We start from the raw sequence: 20,082 nt of genomic DNA on the forward strand, positions 1-20,082 counted from the left end.
GCGCTGAGGCCGCGTCCGCCCTGTGCACCTGTGGCTATGGTCTGCGTGGCTCCATGCGCCTCCACACTGGTCGTCATCCGTTGTGTAGAGCTGGGGTGGGGAGAGGGCTTGGGCAGGGACTGGGTAGTGGACAGGCAGGAGGGACCAGGTCCGCCTCCGGAGGAAACCTGGGACCCTGGCCTGCAGTGTGTCTCCCCGGCCACAGTGAGGACCCTGGGCATGTTGTGTAGGCCGCCTCAGTCCACTGCCTGTGGGACAGGCTGCCTCAGTGACAGTGACAGTGTGACTGCCGGATGGGAGACCCTGCTGGCCCTGCCCAGCCCTTCCACCCCCCCATTTTGCACCCACTGGCGTGAGCCTGGCCAGAGTGTACACCCGGTCAGCACGCTCACCTGCGGCCCTGGCAGTGAGTACATCAGCCCGCCGCGAGCCCGTGTGGCCTCCGTCCGTGTCGGCCGCCATGGAGCCTGTGAGGTTGGGCCCTGGCGGGTCTCACACTCAGAACGCCACAGGGACTGGCAGCAGGGGAGCAGCGGTCCCCGCCAGGCCCATGTGGTCTCGGTGAGGCCCATTGCGGTGGCCCAGCGTGGCTGAGCTACGCTGTGTACAAACAGCTTGGCTGGGGGGCTCTGGAGGCAAGGCGTGGGCGGGGTGCCAGAGCAGACTCAGGAGGAACCCGAATTAGCCTGGGCTGGGAGGCAGCCAGGGAAGCTCTCCGCCTCTGCTCCGGGAGGCGGCTTGGAGGCAGCCACGTGCCGGAGGTGGAGAAGCCCCGCTGCGGTGGCTCGGGGTTCAGTGCAGCTGGGCGTGGAGAGCCGCAGCCACTCCTCAGGAGAGGGCGACTGCAGGTGCAGGTGCAGCCTGGGGCCTCGTGCCGCACCCGGGCGCACAAGACCTCTGATTCCCAAACACTTGGGCAGGGCGGCGGTAGGGGGGCAAGCTTGGGGTCATATTCCTGTCCTGTGCTCAGGGCGCTGGGCTCCTCCTCCAGGCCACCTGTGGCTCTCACTGGCCTCTGCCTGTGGCCCCAGATCCTGAGCCCCCAACTTGGAAACAGGTCTGGCCCACGGACAGCTCTAGGCAGGCTGCCCGACCCTCTGGTCCTTGTTCTCACCAAGAGACTCACCTTTGGAAACCAGCATTGGAAAATCTTTTTATAGGACAACTGTGGTGGAGTACACCTGTAGTCCCGGGCTCTGGAGAGGCTGAGGCAGGAGGACCTCAAGTTTGAGGCTGGCCTGAGTAACTTAGCAAGGCCTTATCTCAAAATGAAATAAAAGGGCCGGAGCTGTTGCTCAGTGGTACAGCCCTTGCCTAGCATGCAGAAGGCCCTGGCTCCATCCCCAGTGCCTCCAAATACAGAATAAACCAAACCAGGCCCAGGTGAGGCGGGCGCAGGGAGAGGGTTGGCGTCCCTCTTTGCTGAGTGTCTGTTTCCAGTGCTGAGGTCAGGCAGTGACTGGGCCACGTGGCAGAGGCGGCCGACGGCACTGCTCAGCCTGGCAGTCAAGGCTCCAGTGTGTGCAAGGCAGGTGGAAAGAGTCGGGCAAGGGCTCTGGCCCCCGCGGGGCCCGGGGTATCCACACATGGGAGCCAGGAGGATGGGCCCTGTGGGCGCCAGGCTGGGGGCACCGGGCCTCCATCCTTCATGCACGCTGGCCGGCCAGCCCTGGCCACCACAGGGGCAGTGGGCCCTGGGTAAGCTGAGGGAGCCTCGCCGGGCTGTCCGGGCAGCTCCCTGTCAGAGGGCACCCGGGTAGCCCTGGTGGTGCTTCGTCCTGTCGCACGTGCGCCTGAGGGGGCAGCTCCGCCATCCCTGGCTCCTGCCAGCAGCCTCTCACGAGCACAGCTCCTTGGCTAATGGAGCCGCCGTGGAAGACTAATGCACTGTGTCTGGTCACCTCCAGCAAGGCCGTTGCCTGCCCCGCAGGGCCAATAATGTTTTACTTTTTGAATTCACTTAAACGGAGAAAACATCTCAGGCTGCAGCTCAGCCACCTTCTGGCAGGTCCTGGCCCAAGGCGGCCGTTTCACGGTGGTGCCGGCTCTCAGGGCCCTGTTTATCCGCAATTTCTCCACCTTACGCCTCGGTGTCCTACACAGGTGATTAGGGATCTAATTGGCTCGGCTGTAAAAAGATAATTAATTGACATTTCCCTCCCGGAGAGGTCAGGCCGCCCGCTCTCTCCTGGCCCCTCCTTGGGACAGCACTACAACCTTTATCTTGCTGATAAAGCTGTGAGCGGTGTAATTAGAATCAGCAGAAAGTCCCTCTGGCTGGGGAACAGCAGGTGTGCCCCTTGGGACGAGAGAGCCCCAGAAGCCTCCAGGAGTGGCCACAAGGCTTCGGGCGTCCAATGTGGAAACCGTGGGCCACAAAGCCCTCCCGAGCATGGCCCAGCCTGGTCCCATGGCTTCTGCCGCCATCTTCCCTTAGGAGTCAGCCTGAAGGACCTTGCGGGGGGCACGGGCTCCCCAGCTTTTGTGGTCTTTTCTTATTGGTGGCTCAGCCTGACAGGACCAGAGTTTCAGACAGCGCGGCTGAGAAGGAGAGCGCTACCCACACGGGTGCTTCAGTAGGCCAGCCTGCCACCTGCCCGGGGCGCCCTGGGAACAAAACAGGTGCACCCCCAGCTGGATGGAGGAAAGAGAAGGCAGCAGCCAGTGGCAGGGGGCTGAGAGAGGCGCTGGGAGGGCTGCTGGCTCCCAGGAAGAGGCAAGAAGCGGTGCACGGGGCCCAGCCCAAGAGCAGAGGGGCCCAGGACAGATGTGACTGGGGAACGTGGCCTCGTGGGCTTCTTGGGCAGGAGGGACCCCGAGGTCAGCCACAGACCAGGTCTCAGCCCCGTGCTGGGTAAGGCACGGGCTGTAGGCAGAGCAGGGCGTTCAGGGCCCAAGCCCAGGACGGGAGGACTGGAGAGACTTGGGGGACCTGGCCTGGGGGATCTGTGAAGGGAGGGAGGAGTTGAGTTTGGGAGCTCCAAATTCCTGTAACTGCAATGTGGACAGCCTGGTCGGTACCAGGGCCTGCTGGTCTGGGGCCCAGCCCTCCGGGGCAGGAGCTGGGTCCTCCAGGGAATGTGGTGCTTATGCATGAGAGAGGGTGTCTGCAGCAGGGATGGCGGCAGTGGGGCAGCAGGAGGGGGTCAACAGGTGCCCAGAGAGTAGGGCCTGCCGCCATGAGGGGTTGAAGATGGTGTCCCCCAGCACGGGAAGCCATAGTCACACGGTCCCTGCAGGGACTTTGCCCCACGCTGCGGGAAAAAGCATGTCAGCAGGTCCCCTTCTGTGTCCCTGTGTCCCTGTGCCCTGCAGGGCGGCATCTGGGTGCTACCGCCCTCCATGTGCCGTGGCCCGTGTCTCAGGCCTCCCCTCCACAAGCGCTCGACCCCAAGGTCCCCAAGGACAGGGTGGTGGGGATGTGGTGTAGCCATCTGGACACCACCATGCAAGCAACCCCTGCCAGGCCGGGCAGGAGCAGTGTGCCAGGACCCAGGTTGGCCAGTGCCAGGGTGGACGGTCCAGCTGGGGCTCGTGCGCAGTGTGCATCTTCTGAAGGCAGCATTGGTGTCACACCCTCATCCACACTCTGAGTTACACAGCAGCAATCACGGGGCCAAGGGGCCAAGGAAAGGGGCCGGGCAAGCGGGGCTCACCCCAGCTTCTGGTCTGTGCACCAGGGGGGTGCAGTGCCTGTCACTGGAAAAGGAGGTGGGACCCAGCCTCCCAGAGAGCTTGCGGAGGAGAGCCGACTGGCCCTTGCCTCCAGAGTTCCAGGGCCTGGTCCGCGTGGCCCGGTGGCCGGGCCCAGCCAGGCTCTGGGAGGCGGAGAGTGACAACCAGGGAAGCGGCCCCAGAGCCTGGCTGTCCTGCGTGGAGCTGGACTCACGTGGGCACACCTGCCAGGCTTCTCTGTGGCCGGTCCACACGGCCTCACGTCCCCTTCCCCCCCGCCCAGGAATAACAGGAGCGTCCAGGGCCCCCCACCCCGTCCCTGCATTCTCTGCCCCCGGCGCTAGCAGACGTGGTAGACACAGCGCTGGCTGGTGGAAGGCGTGCGCCCACAGCTCCCGCTCACCCTGTCTGTGACTCGGTTTCTCAGGCCGCGGCAGTAAGGACAGAGCCCAACCGGTTTAGGGCGTCGTTTCCTGCTGGTCTCTTACACTTGCTAGGCCGGGTACCAGCCCAGCCTCCTCCACACTGCCGCCTGAGCCACGAGAGCGGGCACCTTGCCAGGGCAGGGCTCGCTGCGGGGTCAGGAGCGCCCAGTGTGCAGCTGCCACCTCGCACCCACGGCCCGCGGAGGCCATGGTGCATTAAGAATGGAAATGGCTCCCAGTCGCTGCTGGAGGCGGGTGAGCAGAGACAGTGGGCGAGGCGGCGGCCGCACTGGGACCTCCTTGCCCGGCTGGCTTGGCTTTTTATCACGCAGTGCAGGAGGAACAGAGGCCCCTGGGAGAAATAACTCCCCTCCCGAGACTCCATGGCCCCGAGGCTGCTGCCCTCCTCTGCCCCCGAGGGCGCAGCGCAAAGACGCCTCCCTCCCTCCAGCCCCCTGGGGTCCCAGTGGCTGAGCCGGGCCACTGCAGACTCCCTTAGCCCTGGAGCAGCTGGGCGCACGCGGATGGGGACTGACCCTTCGGCCCGGCCTCCAGAGCCACACTGGGCCCCAGAGGAGGAGCAGGGGCGGCAGTGCAGGGTGGACACCAGCCACCGCCACGGAGCCTGCTCTGCCCACACTGGCCCATCCACACTCAGGCTGGCCCATGGAGAGCGCCCGAGACAAGGGCCATCCTTGGACGGGCTCTTCCTCCTGCGTGCGCATGGGGTACCCAGGCCTGCTCCCTACCCTCATGGCCATCCACACCCAGAGACCAGCTCAAAAGCTGAGTGCAGCTCCTTGCTGACTTGGTTTTGTGACTTGGGCTTTCTTTCTCCTGCTCTTCTGGGGGAGCCTGCTCAGCCAGGGCACAGGAGCCCCCGAGTCCTGCGGACCACCGGCGCGTGACACGAGGCTGTGCGGAGTTCACAGACGTCCTGCTGGGGCCGACCCCACCCAGCCTCCAGCCCTTCCTGGTGCTGGGTAGCCCCAGCCAGGTGAGCACGGAGGCCAGGGAGGCCGGGAGGGCCTGGCCCCTCTGCCTGTGCCAGCCCCGCTGAGCCCATCCTCCCCCTGCTCCTGGCCCTCTAGAAGGCTGCCAACCGCAAGCACGGAGGCAGCCTGTGCCCAGCGAAGATGGCGCCCACCACCTGTGGCAGCAGGTAGGAGACTGTACCCCTCAGGGGCCTTCTGGGGGCTTCGAGCTCTGCCGTGCCAGGTATCGGACAAGGGCTTTGTGGTGGTAACAGCCTGGAGGAGCCCCTGGGGCAGGCTTAGGAAGGCAGTGCCCAACAAGGGCCTGTCCGCCGCGAGGAAGCAGGGCTACGGCCCCATGGCGTCCCAGCAGGGCCCAAGGTGGTGGTGACCCCTGCACCCAGCACCCAGGCAGTATGCAGGAGGGTGAGGGAGAGGCGTGGATCCCACACGCCTCCAGGGGCCATAACTGGTCCTGTTTACAGAGGAGAAACCCAGGCACAGGGACTCAGGTCAGCAATTGCTCGACCAAAGCAAGTGTGACAGGTCCGAGGGCTGCGTGTTACACAGCAGAAGGCCAGTAGCTACGCCCCTACCCCTCAGAGCACGTGGTGGCCGATCCCAGTCCCCCCACTGGGACGGAAACGTTGCACAGGACGCCCCAGCCCTTGGCCCTCATGCTGGCCCAGTGTTGTGGAGGACTTGCTGTGTCCCTGGCAGTGCCCGCCTGCCACCTGCCTGCCAGGTGCTGCCTGGTCTCGAGTGCGGCCTGTGTTGCCTAAGTCTCGGCGGGCAGTGACTGGACCTGTGGTAAGCCTGGGCACAGGAGGGCCGGTTCCACCCTGGGTGCCCCATGTGACCATGCCAGGTCCCCTCCGCCCATCCAGCCACAGACGCACCAGGCGCAGCCCAGCGCAGGCCAGCGCGGGCGCCCAGGCCCAGGAGTCACTCTCACAGGCTGCCTGGACAGCTTCCTCCCGAGGCTGTGCACAGGCGGTCTGCTGACCCTCCCACCTGGCCAGGCCCTGAAAGCCTCTCAAGGTGCCCCAGACTAGAGTCGCTGGGACCCCAGAATCCGAGTCTGCGGGTCTAAGCTGTCCCGAGTCCCCTGCGGGTGTGGGACCTCAACACCTCCCGCACGCGCTTACGTCTCTCCGGTCCTCTGGGAGTCCTGGGGCCTCACACCTCCCTCTGGGCCCCCCGGCGTCCCGTTTTCTGGGTGTGGAGATGACGGGAACACTTCTCATCGAGGTGTCTCCCAGGGCTGCACTCCCCTCCGGCGGCCTGGCCACAGGTGACAGATAATCTGCACCTCCACAGGCAGACCCAGGCCCCTGTCAGCAGGTTCTCCTAGCCTCCAGGTCCCTGAGATTCCACGCCCTCATCTGGTGCCCAGGATGGCGCTCAGCCCCGGGCCACCCCAGGACATGGACCCACCTGTCCCTCACAGCCGAGAGGCTTCCAAGCCTGGCGGGCGCCGCCCAGCCCCCTCCCACCAACCCTTCCCTGCTGGCCACACAGAGAAGGACAAGAGCCCATCCCAAGCACATGCGAGCTCTCCGCATGGCTCCGGAGACAGGCTTCTGAGGCGGGAGTGCGCTTCCTGTGCTGACAATGCAGCCAGTGACTGCGGCTGCGGCCTTCCCCGGCCACATGAGGGGTCAGGCACGCCCCCACCTTGCTGGCAAATAGCCAGGCTGGGCACCCCTGCAGCCATGCTGGAAACCCTACGTCCCAGTGCTGGAACAGGGTGCCATGGGCCCAAGCTTTGAGGACTGGCCGCCCAGCTTTGGCCAAGAGGGCACTGTGGCCTCAGGACGCAGCAGGGTGGCACAGTCACCAGTGGGCTGGCCTGGACACCAGCCTTTGCATTTCGCCCAGGGACCCAGAGCAGGGACAGTGGGAGCCGCCCTTCCTGGGTGACTCCCTTAAGAGGGGGTACACTGCTTCTGCTGTCAGGGTCTGGTGTGAGTCGGGGTGGCTGGGCATGAGGGGGCCCACAATGTGCGCCTGTCCCTCAAAACAACTGTGTGTCCCCCCAGGGCTCCACAGTTGGCAGCAGCCGTGGTACCCACAGGGGCACTGGCACCGTGGCCTCGTGCCCGTCACCTGCTGTGACCCCACCAAGCCCCACTTAGCAGCTCCACCATGTCAGCTGCCACTGAGTCAGGACAGCCCCCCGTGATGGCTGCAGGCACAGCTCTGGAGCATCTCTGATAAGAAAACAACCTAAAGCAGGCGCCTCATGCCCATGGAGGAGCGGGCGGAGGGTACCCGATGCTGCGGCTGCGGCTTCCTAGGCACAGAGCCTGGTGCGGCCCCCAGCCCCAGCTCACCAGCACACACCTGGCTGCTCCCCCCACCCCGGCCGTGTGAGCCCCCGGGGCCTGGTCACACACATGCAGGCGGCCCAAAAGGAGGGAGTTCGAGCCCGGCCTAGTGGCACTGGGCCTGTAATCCCAGCACTCTAGGAAGCTGAGGCAGGAGGATCACAGGTTCAAGCTTACCCTAGGCAACTTAGCAACTTGAGACCCTGCCTCAAAATAAAAATAAAGGGGGCTCTGTGTGAAGGCCCTGGGTTCACTCCCAGTTCCAGGAGGGAGATGGAAGAGAGTGGAAGCCCAGCCAGGCCCCCTGGGGGCCCCAGCTCAAGCTCCTGCTCTGGAGGTCAGCAGCCCCAGGCCACATCGTGCAGCACCCAGCAGGGACGGCTGGCTGTGGGGTGCTGTGTGTCCACTCAGCGCTGGACACAGCTCATGTGAGGGAACCCGAGCGTGGCAGAGTGGCTACTGGGGCAGCAGCAATGGCTTGAAGAGCCGGGGTAGCCCCAGCCGGGCGCCTGCTTCCTGGGCAGGAGCCTTGCAAGGCCCCGCCGCATTCCTGCAGACATTCCAGGCGCATGACAGAATCCCACAGGCAGCGGAGCGGGCTTGTTGGTCCCAAGCATAGTGAACTCCTGCCGGCTGCAGCGAGGGACTGCGCTTCATGCCTGTGGCCGTGAACGGTCCAGCCCCACTCGAGCATCCACAGAAGCCCTGCCCGGGCCGAAGCCCTAACCTGAGGGGGAGATAAACGCGGCAGACACAGCCCGTGGGGGACAGGATCTGATGCCTGAAGGGTGTGCTGTGTGCCCAGTGGTTCCTGGTGTCTCTCAAAATGGACCCAGTGCTGGGGGCCTTTGGAGTACCCCCCCCCAATCTGGAGGAAAATGGGTTTAATTAAGACTTCCGTGATCAGTCACTTAATCCGTCGCTAGGCCAACACAGATGGCGTCAATTTATTTTTTTTACTTTAAAAGACAGTTGACAAAAAAAAAAAAAAAAGACAGTTGACACTGGGCAGCCCCTGGCCCCTCCACGCCGGCCATGGTAACCACTCACACCCAGTGTAGGAGGTGTCCCGAGGGCTGAGGCGCCCCCTCCACCTGCGCCTGGTCTGCCACCCTGAGCCCACTGGCCACTCAGATGCCACCTCACAGGGCCAGCCCAGCAGGGGCTCCAGTGTTTATGTGCTGTAGACAGGAAGCTTGTCCACCCCTGCCCGATGGCTCTGAGGACCTGGGCAGGCCAGGGTGGCACCAGCCCTGCCTCAAGCAGGAGCGCCAGCCCCAACATTCAAGGCCTGCAGAGCCATGGGGGTACTGGGGCATGGCTCAGGGCAGCTTCGAGGCCCCATGGGCTGAGGGTACCCCCAGAGCACAGCAGACTGGAAACCTACAACCCACAGACTCCTGCTGGGGTGCGGCTGCTGGCCCAGCACCCTGCCCGCCCCAGCCTGGCTCCCACTCTAACTAGCTCCCCCGCAATCCACGCGACCTGGCCGGGCCCTTGGCACACGCCTGTGAGTAGATGCAGGGACCCAAGGACCTTGAAGGGTGTGGGTGTGAAGCTCTAGGCAGTGGGTGAGAGCTCAAGTGCAGCTGCAGGGCACTGGGGTGGAGGCCGGCCTGTGTCCAGGGGTGGCTGGGGGCAGGGTGTCCAGGAACAAGGGACGACCCTCACGCGGGTACAGGAGGGGGCAACAGAAGAGGTATAGGCTGAGGCTGTGGCATGTCCCCTCCCCCAGGATGCCCCTCGGCGGGAGTGCGGGGACAAGCAGGTGGCCTAGGTCCTCATTCCTCTGCGAGCTTGTAAGTCCTGAGCAGTGAGCCCCATCCTGTCCAGGCAGGAAGCAAATGAGCAGGTGTGCGGCGGGCGGGAGCAGCTGGGCGCGGATGTGCCCGTGCTGCCAGGGCCCTAATCCCCGCACCGAGGCTGCTTCCCGCCCGCCTTGGCTCAGGAATGGCCTGAAGCAGAGGGGGCTCACAGGGGGCGACTGCTGCCAGCCCCCAGCCACACACAGCGCCCCCAACGGGGAGGCCCAGGTGACTCCGGGTGCAGTGCCACGCTGTGCCCACACGCTGCCCAGTGCAGTCCCCGGTCAGGACCTCTGTGTCTGCAGGAACCAGGCCGTCCTTTCCGTGGTTCGAGTCCTCCACAAGCCGGGAGAAGCCAGGCAGCTGTCAGGGCCATGTGAGCCTCTGGGTGACAGCGCTCTCCAGCTGTGTCCCTGAGGCTCCTGCTCCCTAGGCCGGAACATGATGTGGGGGCCACATAGGGCCCTGGAGGAGCCAGCGGGTGCCTGTCCCAGTCACCTGATGCCCTGCCCGGGGCCTTGACCCTGGGGCTCAGGTGCACTTCCAGCCTCCGGGCCCGAAGCTGCCTGGGCTGTGAGTGTCGTCACTGTGGCCAGGACCACCAGGACAGCCCCACTGCCGGGGCCCCCCGGGAGCAGCCGTCCTGCCTCACAGATCAGCTGTGTGCCAATTTCCATGGCCAGTTAAGTGACTGCCACTTCACAAGTGGGCACTGCTTTCTCAGGGTCGACATGCAACATGGGTCTTGTGATGCCACCACCAACACCCCGAGGCCTCCAGACAGGAAGCACATGATGCCCGATGCAGGGGGCGCTGCCCAGAGCCAGCTGAGCACCGGGCAGAGACAGGGCTGGGGCCGCACAGAGCCCTGGCCACATCGAGCTCGGCCCCTCCGGATCTGAAGGCGAGCCCTCGGTGCCTGGATGGTTCACTGAGCTGCAAGGTCTTCAGGTTGGGGACCGTGGAAGGGGCACTGTGGCCTCGGTGGCTCAGGATGGCAGAGTCCTCGTGCAAGCCACTCCCCCCAGGAGGAGAAGGCTGAAGTGAACTCTGCCTGGGAAGGGCTCTGTGCCCAGTCCCGCCCAGGTGCCCCAACCCTGTCCCGCCCTACCCTGTGGCCCCGCACAGTCCACATGGTGCTAGAGAAAGGAGAGACAGCCTTTGTGTCCTGAGGACGCCCGCCGTCTCCCTGCCTTAGTGACACCACAGGGACCCAGGGATGAGGTCCGGCTGGAGTAGGGCCTCCTGGGGCGAAGGACAGATTGTGGGCATGGTGGCCTATGCGGAGAGCTGCAGGTCTCCAAGGTTGTCACCCTCACACTCACCTGGGACCTCCATGGAGGGGCCAGAGCCCCCACCGTGGCTGGACCTCAACGCTGGGCTGCTGCTGAGCTGTTCCCAGGATGGTTTATGGGGCTGGATTCGTCTTCCCAGAGATAAGTGAAGGGCACAAGAGAGACGGGAGCCGGAGCTTGGACATCGGCACAGAAGGGGTTGGGAGGGGGACATCAGGCAGGCCCAGCGCGGGGGGTGCAGGCTGTGGGCCTGGAGGAGGCCAGTGCAAGCTCAGGGGTCCCCTGAGGCAAGGAAATAGCTGGGAAGCGTGGGTGCCGTGGCAGAGGAACCCAGAGCTCAGCAGCCCCCAGGCCCGTGGGTAGAAGAAAGGGGGCCACAGGGCCAGGACAGAACACCCGAAAGGGCAAGGGCCCGGTGGCCAAGCACACACGGCCAGGCAGGGCACAGGACAGCGGGCAGGCACAGGGCCACACCTGGACTTCCGCGTACTCACTGCCACCCGCACCCCATCTGGCGCACCTTGAGATTGAGGCCCAGAAGATTCATTCTTTCTCCAAGTAACAGCAGCAAGGACATCCACAAGGTCCGAAAGCACCCAGCACCCAGCAAGGGGAAGTCTGCTGAGCCTGGGATCTGACCGAGGTCACTCGGCAGGCGGAGAGCGCAGGGGAAATGGCCCGTGGGGTGGGGGGGACCAGAAACGCCGCCACCACCACCGCAGCCGGGAGAGTTCACAGCCTCAAAACAGCAGCCGCTGTCGCTGGGTGCCTGTGTCCCTTCCTGTGTGTCTGAGCACAAGGTGTGGGCAGAGACCAGGAGGGGTGAGCGCCTGCAAGCTTGTGTGAGGCCCTGGTTTGTCCCCTGCACCAAAAGCAACGGAAGGCAACAGCAAGCAGCGAAAAGGACCTCACCCGGGTGGGACGGGTGCAGACCTCGCAGAAGGGAAGACGGCCACAGAGACAGGCCACCGAGAGTCCGGCAGCAGCCCCAGGGAGATGGGACAGGCAGGACACATGGGCCTCAAGACCCTGAACCCAGCTGCAGCCGGAGACCTGAGGAGGGACGTGGAGAAAAGATTTCAAAAGAGAGCCAAGCTTTTTAATCAGGACAAAATATTTTTGTTGGTTTTTTGGGGGGTTTTTTCCGGTACCGGGAATCGAACTCACGACCTTGCGCTTGCCAGGCAGGCGCTGTGCTGCTGAGCTAAACCCCCAGCCAGAACAAAACATTTTCAAATTTAATGGAAAAAAGAAAAGCCTCACAGACTCAAGGAAGTCCGTGAGCCTCAAGCACACCCAGAGGAGGAGGAGGACCCGATGAGGGCGTGGGGACTGCAGGACCCCGGCCCTGCCACACCCAGGCCTCCCCCTAACCAGGCTTGGCATGGCATCTGCTCAGGGAGACCCGGTGGCCGAGCCGGCACCGGGCACACAGCGGATGCCCAGTCTACGTTTCTGGGGTGTCCCACACTGCTGGGTGCTCCTGCTCTAGCCTGGATCCACAGCCTGCATGGAACCTGGCCTCAGGCAGACCCCATGCCGCCGCACCAGCGCCCGTTAATCTGCCCTGTTAATCGGTGCCTCCCGCAGCTCCCTGCCCTGCCTGGTTCCACGCCAGTCCTCAAAGCCCTGGGGTACTTCGGGAACTGGGAGTCTTGTAACAGCGCTGGCAGCCAGCAGCCTCCAGTTACCCTCAGTACTAAATTATTTATCTCCCTCCCCTCCTCCTCTGCACTTCCCTGTCTTTAACGCGACTCCTGGGGCCTAACCCAGGCCTGTTTCACTACACTCAAAAGGAAGTCTTTTTAAAATCTTTTGTCGTTACCATTTGTGGTATTTAAGTTTACAGAGGGGCAGAACCGACCCGTCCTCAAGCCCTGGCTGTGTCTGGGAGTGCTGGGCTCTTAGCCCCTAGCTCCAGTTCGGCTGGCAAGGGGCAGGGAGTCACAGCTCAGAGGCCTGGGTGGAGAGGAAGCCATGAGCCCTGGTCCCCCGGGATGGACAGATGGACGGACAGACGGTCCAGGACACAGCCCAGCCGTGCACTCAGGGGCTTCAGTGGCAGCTGGAAGACCGGCCTGGCGACCGGCCTGGCGCCCGCCCCAGCAGCCCCTGGGCTCCCTGTCTGGGCAGAACTGGTTGCGGGTTGGGCTGTGCTCTCCACGTCCCTCGAGGTGACCTGGCCACAGCCACTGTTCCTCCAGGTGCTGCCGGAGCAGGCAGGGCCACCCGCCCCAACTGCAGATCAGAACGGGGGCAGGGGCTGGAGCCCTCCCATGGGCCCTGTGCTCGGATGCAGGCAGCTGTGGCTGCTGTGGCTGTGTGTGTCTCCACCCCTCAGACAGTGAGGCCCAGGGCAGGGCCTCCCCTGCTGTCCACCCGGCCCCAGAGGACCCAGCTGACACTGGCCTTTGCCCCTTGAGGGACACATCAGCGCCACACAGCCCCACCTGGCTGTGCCAGTCACTCCCTGCTGGGAACTGCCTGGTCCTCGCTGACCGAGGGTTCCAAGCCTCCGCTGGGGCCTGACCCTGGTTCCGAGGAGCAGCACTGGCCTGGGGCACGGTTTTCCACTCGCTACCCAGCGTCCCTGCACTGCTGGAGGCCTGGAGGGGAGAGACCTGGGCTTGGGCGGCTCCAGCGTAGACAGTGGGGTATGGACACTCGGGTTCCCAGCTTCAGAACCTGCTGACCCTGCGCCCACTGGGCCCGCTGGTACACTCAGCCCTGCTCTGCTCAGAGCCATGGCCCTTTCAGGGTGCAAGACTCAGGCAACCCCTTCTCCCCACAGGCCCAGCAGGACCGCAGTGGACCCAGTGTCCGAGGTGTACCCAGGTAGGCAGAGCCACGATGCTCATGGGCTAGCAGGGACTATAGGGGGGGCAAGGCCCGGTGCCCAGACTCCAGGGCCATGGCTGGGCACGTGAGGGCAGTACAGTCTCTTCTGGGGCCCAGGCCTTGGCGTTGTTGGACAGTGGGAGCTGGGGCTCCAGGACGATGCAGGGGCAGGGTCGCAGGGCTCCAGGAGGAAGTGGGGGAGCAGAGGCGCTGGGTGGCCGAGCATCTCCTCGAGGGTCCTAGAGCCGTGGCTGCCAGCACAGGTGGTGGCCCAGTGAGCACAGGGCAGGGGATCAGGGCATGGGCACTGCCTCCCCCCATGCCATGCTGCTCCCTGGTGTGCCCGCCCGAGCCCAGGGCACTGTGGGGCAGGGCAAGGCCTGGGCAGCACCTGTGGGCTGAGCTCTTCCCTTCAGAGAGCCTGGGCCCGGGTCCCTCAAGAACCCCAAGAACCCGGAGTTTCCCCAGACCTGGGACATGACGCTGCCACCACCCTGGGTTGGTCCCATGGGAGGGCCTGGGCCGGAGCAGCCGAGGTGCATCTGGCAGAGATGGGGCCTCTGCCCGCACCTGACAGAGATGACCCTCACTGCGAGGTCTCTGGGCCCAGCTAGGAGGTATGGGCTCCACATCTGGGCTCACTTCTCACCGATCCCCAGAAGCCCCAGGATCCACTCGGATCGCTGGGAGCACTGGCAGGGCCCTGATCTGGGATGAGACAGACTCCCTCGTCCTACAGGGTCACTGTCCCAGGGAGGCATCCCTGGCGGAAGCCACTTTCCAGCTGGGGCAGGGACTCAGACTTCAGGCCACAGAGTGAAGTCAGGGATGGCCAAGTCCCAGGGCCAGCGCCAGCCAAGGGACCCAAGGCCCCAGCCCTCCTGCAGCCTTCCCTCCCAGAACTGGGCTGCACACGGGGTCAGCTCAGGCCTGGGCCTGGTTGCACATGCTGCCCGCTGAGCTCACGCCGGCCCCCTGGCCGGCCGCCCTTGGCCTAGCTAAGCAGTGTTCTCGGCAACGCCTGGAGACGGGCTGCTTGAGAACACTGCGGCGTCGCTATGCGCAGCTTCCCCTCCAGCCGCCAGGGAGGCTGGCCCGCTGCCGCGCCAGCTGCAGAATGTGCCTCCCCTCCCAGTCCCCCGCCCCAGCCCAAAGGCCCCCTGTAATGGAACCGTGGTGGCTGAAGAGGCTGAGTAAGGCCGGCAGATTCCTCTGGGCCCCTGAGGCCCGCTCCCATCCTGCCCAGGAATGCGCAGGCGCCCGCAGCCCTCAGCCTGGCCGAGGTGGACAGTGACCGCCCGTTTCCCAGCCTGGCGTCTGGAATGTCGATCTGCCCTGCTCTGCGGTGCGGGTGACTCCTGCCCCCAGTGCAGCTGTGGCCGCATTCCTGGTGTGAGCCTGGGCCAGCCGGGAGCTTTTTTCCCTCTCCAGTGCCAGCCCTGGCGGGCTCAGGGGAGGGGGAGAGGACCGTATCTATGGCAACCTCTCTTTTTGTTATTTCTTATTTTCTTTTTTATGGTTTCTCCAACTTTGAAGCTCTCCAGACAGTTTACAGACTGCAGAAAGGAAAAGTACTTTTCCTCCTCCTGAGCCCCTGCAGGGCTGCCCTCCAGCTCCCAGCAGAGCGTGGCCCAGCCTTCCCACCCCAGGCTGGCCAGAGGCATGCAGAGCTTTAACACGCTTCCAAACAACTCAGAGGAAATGAATTGTTTTTCTCCTAAAAGCCTAGGAACCTATTTCCAGAAGAGTCTCTTGGCCACGTGGCCCAATGGACATGGGGTGGGTACCCCTGGCCCAAGACCTGGAGAGCTGCCTGGACCCTGGGCCCCCATGGTCACAGCCCCAGCTCTGGCTCCAGGGTGACCAGGTCCACAGAGGCACTGCCCCTCAGGCTCATTTCTTCATGTTCGGTGACCATGCACCCAGCAACCTGGAGAATGGCAGTGTGGTCCTGGGGTCACAGTGCCAGGAGCCTAGAGCCCCAGGAAGGCACCAGCAGGTCCTAAGCAAGTGGCAGCAGGAGTAGATGCCCGGGCTGAGAGGCCTGTGGGGTGCAGGGCAGCAGCCTGGGCCACTGTGGCCACTGGGAGCCCAAGATCAGCACTGCCCATGCCTCGCAGGGGAGTATGTGGTCATGGTCCAGGACGTGACCACACCTCCATTCCGGGGCCACGCACTGCCTACTGCCTTCAAGCATCTGCGTGTCCTGCGGAGGGGCGGCTGGCAGCCCCACCCCTGAAGAAGGCTCCAGGACCAAGCCTGAGGTGAGCCCCACAGACGGCCCGGAGCCACCGGAGCCCGCAGAGCAGCCTCCTCCCAGAACCCCGTGCCACTGTTCCTGGCCCCGGCCCCCACATTCCCAGCAGCTCAGGCACAGGGTGGGGCACATGAATCCCCCGCCACTGGCTTCAATAAAGCACTTGACAGCAGCCCTGAAGCCCCTGTGCACACACGTGGGGTGGCAGGACCTAGCCGTGTCCCTGGGCAGCACAAGAGTCCCACAGGCACAGGTGGGGGCTCATCTCCGCCCTCAGGGCCAAGCCCTAGCTCTTCAAGGCCTGCACATTTGTACCATTCCCACACCCATCCCAGGCCAGGAAGGTCTCCCCTGGAGTCCTCTGCCAGGCTGGGCCAGGCCTGGGGGCCACCAGGAGGGGCAGTGTAGTCAGGATTCACAGTTGCCTCTGACGAGCCCTGGCTGCTAAGGACACCTGGGTAAGGTGCCATTTGGCCACATGGAAGACACCCAGAGACCCCACCTCCTGGGCACCCTTCCAGCCCCCAGCTTGGCCATGCCCGCCTGGCACACATGCCCACCTGGTGGGGTGTCTCTCTGTGGCCCCAGTGTCAGGCATGGTGCATCCTCTCCCAGGCTTTGCCAAGAGGTCACTATTCTCTACCACCCAGGTCAGCCACAGGAAGGGGCATCTAGGCCCTGGTGCCTGGCAGGCGGATATGTGGCGAGCGCCATCTGTGTGCCTAGCAATTGTCCGCTCTGCCTGAGGGGGGTGGGCTTGACCTTGTGGGCCCACCTCCGCCCCTCACCCCACCTGTCACCCCGCCAGAAGAGCAGCCTCACCTAGAGCAGCGCCCGTGCCTCTAGGGCCTGGGCTGTGGCCAGCTGAGCCGTCCAGTGTCCAGGGCACCCCCTGTCACCTCAAGAGGGCGAATCTGCCTTCCCAAGCCCCAGACCAGTGTCCAGGGGCACCCTAGAGGGCCCACCCCATCCTGTGCCCTTGGGCTTGGCCACAGCTCCTACGGGGGGGTCTCAGCTCCTCTCTCTCCCCCGCCTGCTAGGTGGGGCCTGTGTGGAAGGGGGTCGCACACAGCCCGACCGCCAACTGCCACGGCACACCTCCCCCTGCTCCGCCCTCAGACAGAGCAGCCTGCCCCGGGCTCTTTTTCCGCTTCAGGATGGAACCACATTTCTGTCAAAAGAAAAACAGAGAAAATGATGTTTCAATTTAGGAAGGAAGAGTCGCTGGGAATGGCAGCAGCTGCTGCTCCCACCCTGCCTGGGCACTCCGCAAGCTCCCCAGAGCATGCGCAGTTTCAGCCCCCAAACCCACAGCAGAAGTTCAGCGTCTGAAACTTGCAGATGGGGGGCGGCTCCTTGGCAGCAAGTGGCCTGTGTCCTGGGCCAGGCTGGCTTTCCACAGAAGCTGCCGGCCTCCTGCGGCCAGGTACTTGCTGCCCGCCCCTGCCCACCCTGTTGCGCAAGCCCCAGGGCCCCGGGGACACAGCAGGGCTCCTCTGGCTCAGCAGCCTCCTGGGCAGTGCTAAAGATGGGGGCCCAAGCACAAGGCCCCTTGCCCTTCTGGGCCTGAGGGGCTGCCAGCCTGGGAGGACACCAGCCTGGCTAGGCTCCTGTCCAGCTGCGCTGGCGGTCAGAGGGGGCCGCGGGGCCCAGCTGCCTGGCTGCTGGGCTATTTCCACAGGCACCATGGTGAGAAGGGTCTTGGGCAAGGGCTCCCGGGCCCGGGCCTTGCGGGCTCCAGCCAAAGCCCCTGGCCTCCCACGTGTCCCTCCTGACCTCTGACCCCCGCCCCTAGAAGGGGAACACTGGCCCCTTCCTCGGGTATTTATTAAATGATGACGGACAAACAGCACTGGGGCAAGCGCTACTTGAAAAACCAAGAGTTCTTACAGGAAGCCTGTGAGTGAGAGACAGAGGCAGCGAGAGGTGGAGACCGAGGAGATTCACCCAGAGAGATCAGGGAGCAAGAAGGCCCCTCCCCGCCTGACCCCACTCCAAGCAGGCCTGCAGCCACCAGGACACGCAGGGTCAGTAGAGGACAGCGTGGCCGCACTGGTCACCCAGGACACCTGGGAGACCTCCCCGAACTCCAGCTTCAGCCTGGCCAGCTGCCTACTCCGCCCAGTGTGAAGCCAGCTGTGGGCCCAGCACCCTCCCAGAACTTCCTGGAGGTGCCCATGCCCAGCCTGCCAGACAGTTCCTGTGCAGTTAACCAGGCCCTGCCAGCTCACTGCCTGCCCTGGGGCAGCCACCACTGCCCAGCATGTGTCCAGGGCAGACACTGCCAAGCCTGGCCCCCACTGCTTCCTGTTCCACTCTCTTCGGGGCAGGGGATAGCCACCATGGCCAGGGGGAGAAGCCCTGGGCGGGGCTGGCGCAGGGGCAGGGAGAACTTGGAGCAGCAGGAAGGGTCTAGGGGAAGCCCACCCAGGACAAGAGACTCGCACTGCACGGCCGTGCCACACAGGTTCATCTCAGCAAGAGGCCCCAGATCTCTGAGGAGTGGGCAAGCCACCCCACTGCCAGGCCAGGGCCGCAGCGCCACAGGCAGGGCTGTCCCCAGCAGGCAGGGCCTGGCAGGTAGGTGCAGCAGGCTCACCCTAAGCCAGTGCTGGTGGTCCTGCTGGGAGGGTGCCACTCTTGAAAACTTGGGGCACCCCTTCTCCTCCTGGATCCACACCCCACCCCTGGAGAGCCAGTGCCAGGGACCAGCACAGGAAGCTCCCAGTAATACAGCTGCAGAGCCCAGTGGGGTGGGCTGAGTCTGAAGGGCCTCCTTGCTAGGGTGGCCTGGGTAAGCGGCCAACCTGGGGCACACAGGGAAGGCACAGCCCAGCCTGCAGCCCTCCTGGCCCCAGCGTGGATCCTAGCACCTCTGCCTTTAACAGATCCCAGGCCAACCGAGATGGAGCTGGGGGAGAACCCTACCCAAACACTGACCCCCTAGCCCTACCCTCAACACTAGCCACCTAGCCCTAACACTAACACTACCTTTAACCCTAACCCCCAACACTAACCTACTAACCCTAACCTTAACCCTAACCTTAACACTAAACCTGACCCTAGCCCTAAAACTAACTTTGACCTCCTCTAACTCCAGTCCTACCCCAGCCCCCAAACCCTAACCCTAACCTTAACCCTAAACCTGCCCAATGTGGGGATGCACACCTCTAATCCTAACACTCAGGAGGCTGATGCAGGAGGATTGCTGTAAGTTCAAGGCCAGCCTGGGCTACCTAGTGGGTTCAAGATGAGCCTGAACTACATAATGAGACCTTATCTTAACAAACAAAACAAAAAAACTCCTAAGCCTAACCTCATCCTTAACCCTAACCCCCATAACCCTAACCTAACCCCCCTCATCCTAACCCTAACAACCCTATCTCTAACCCTGACTCCAGTTCTGTGGCCTGAATAGGGTCACGGGGTCATGGGGCCAAGCTAGAACCTGGTACGGGGGATGTGCAGGAGTGGGGACCAGCAGGGGTCCTTAACACACGGAGGCCCCTTCCAGCATAAATGTGAGGCAGCTCTGCAGGTCAGGCAGGGACCTTGCGGAGGGCGCAACACCTGGGGACACTGACTGACCCCTTTCCTGGAGCCACAGTTCCCATGTGGTGGCCTAGGATCACGCCCCCCATGCTGAACACAGACATGTGGGTGGGAGGGGGCACTTCCTACAGGCAGATGGGACTGTGCCTTAACCTCCCCGGGACCCCTGCAAGCAGCCCCACCCTGACGGGGAAGCCCAGGCTGCCCTGGCAAGCAGGAGGACCTTCCCCTTCCCATGCACCACCCTGCACTGGAATCAGGGTGGCCCTAGGTTGGCTGGTGTATTGCAGGGACCCTGAGTAAGGACCCCCAACTCCCAGCCCAGCCCAAATCACCGCCCCAGGCTGGGATTTGAGGGGTCGCTCGTGGAGTGCCGATGGCCCGGCAGTGACCCCACTTCCTGCCATCAAGCCTGTGCTAGGACCAGGCCTTGGGCAGGGACCATGGTGAGGCCAGGCGCGGTGCCCTTTGCACCCTGGCTGTGGACCCTGTCCTCACCCTCCAGGAGAAACAGGCTTTGGGGTGCTGTCTCTGCTAGGCCCTCCCTGGTGAGCACTGGGCAACCTGAAGCTGGGGTGACACGAGGCTCTACAGCCTGAGGGGGCACCACCTCAGCTCCCAGACCCTCATCTGTCAGCTCAGCCGGTGTCTACCAGGAAGCCACCCAGCACTGTCCTGGGAGATTCAACACAGTGTGGCCACTGACCAGCAGAAGAGACCGGAGGCAGGGCAGCAGTGCTGGCCAGGCCAGGTCCCATTGAGGTCCCAGCACTGGGTCACATCACTTGGGTCAGGCATGGGAACAGAGCAGCCAGGGGCAGCTGCAGCTTGGATGGAACTTGGGGTGCCAGGGCCTGCCCTGGGCCTCAGTCCCTCTACCCAGTTACAGCACGCACACGCACGCCAGCGCATGTGTGCACATGCAGATGTG

General features: G+C 64.1%; 1 protein-coding gene across 3 annotated transcripts in view; it reads left to right on the forward strand.

Moving 5' to 3' along the window:
• The window catches only part of Morn1 (MORN repeat containing 1), a 47,836-nt gene extending 32,065 nt beyond the window's left edge, over positions 1-15,771 (forward strand). Inside the window, exons 11-14 of one of the 3 annotated variants that reach the window (XM_013504177.1) lie at positions 4,955-5,097; positions 5,192-5,262; positions 13,296-13,339; positions 15,463-15,771. In XM_013504177.1, coding sequence (XP_013359631.1) covers positions 4,955-5,097; positions 5,192-5,262; positions 13,296-13,339; positions 15,463-15,581 — 377 coding nt within the window. In that variant the 3' untranslated portion in view covers positions 15,582-15,771. Of the gene's footprint in view, positions 1-4,954; positions 5,098-5,191; positions 5,263-13,295; positions 13,340-14,860; positions 15,404-15,462 lie in introns of those variants that run through there. The other 2 variants (XM_013504175.1, XM_013504176.1) reach the window with 2 other exon arrangements.
• Positions 15,772-20,082: the final 4,311 nt, after the last annotated feature.

The sequence above is a fragment of the Chinchilla lanigera genome, unplaced genomic scaffold (assembly GCF_000276665.1).
Source record: "Chinchilla lanigera isolate Chin_1 unplaced genomic scaffold, ChiLan1.0 scaffold00085, whole genome shotgun sequence".
Taxonomy (NCBI): Eukaryota; Metazoa; Chordata; class Mammalia; order Rodentia; family Chinchillidae; genus Chinchilla; species Chinchilla lanigera.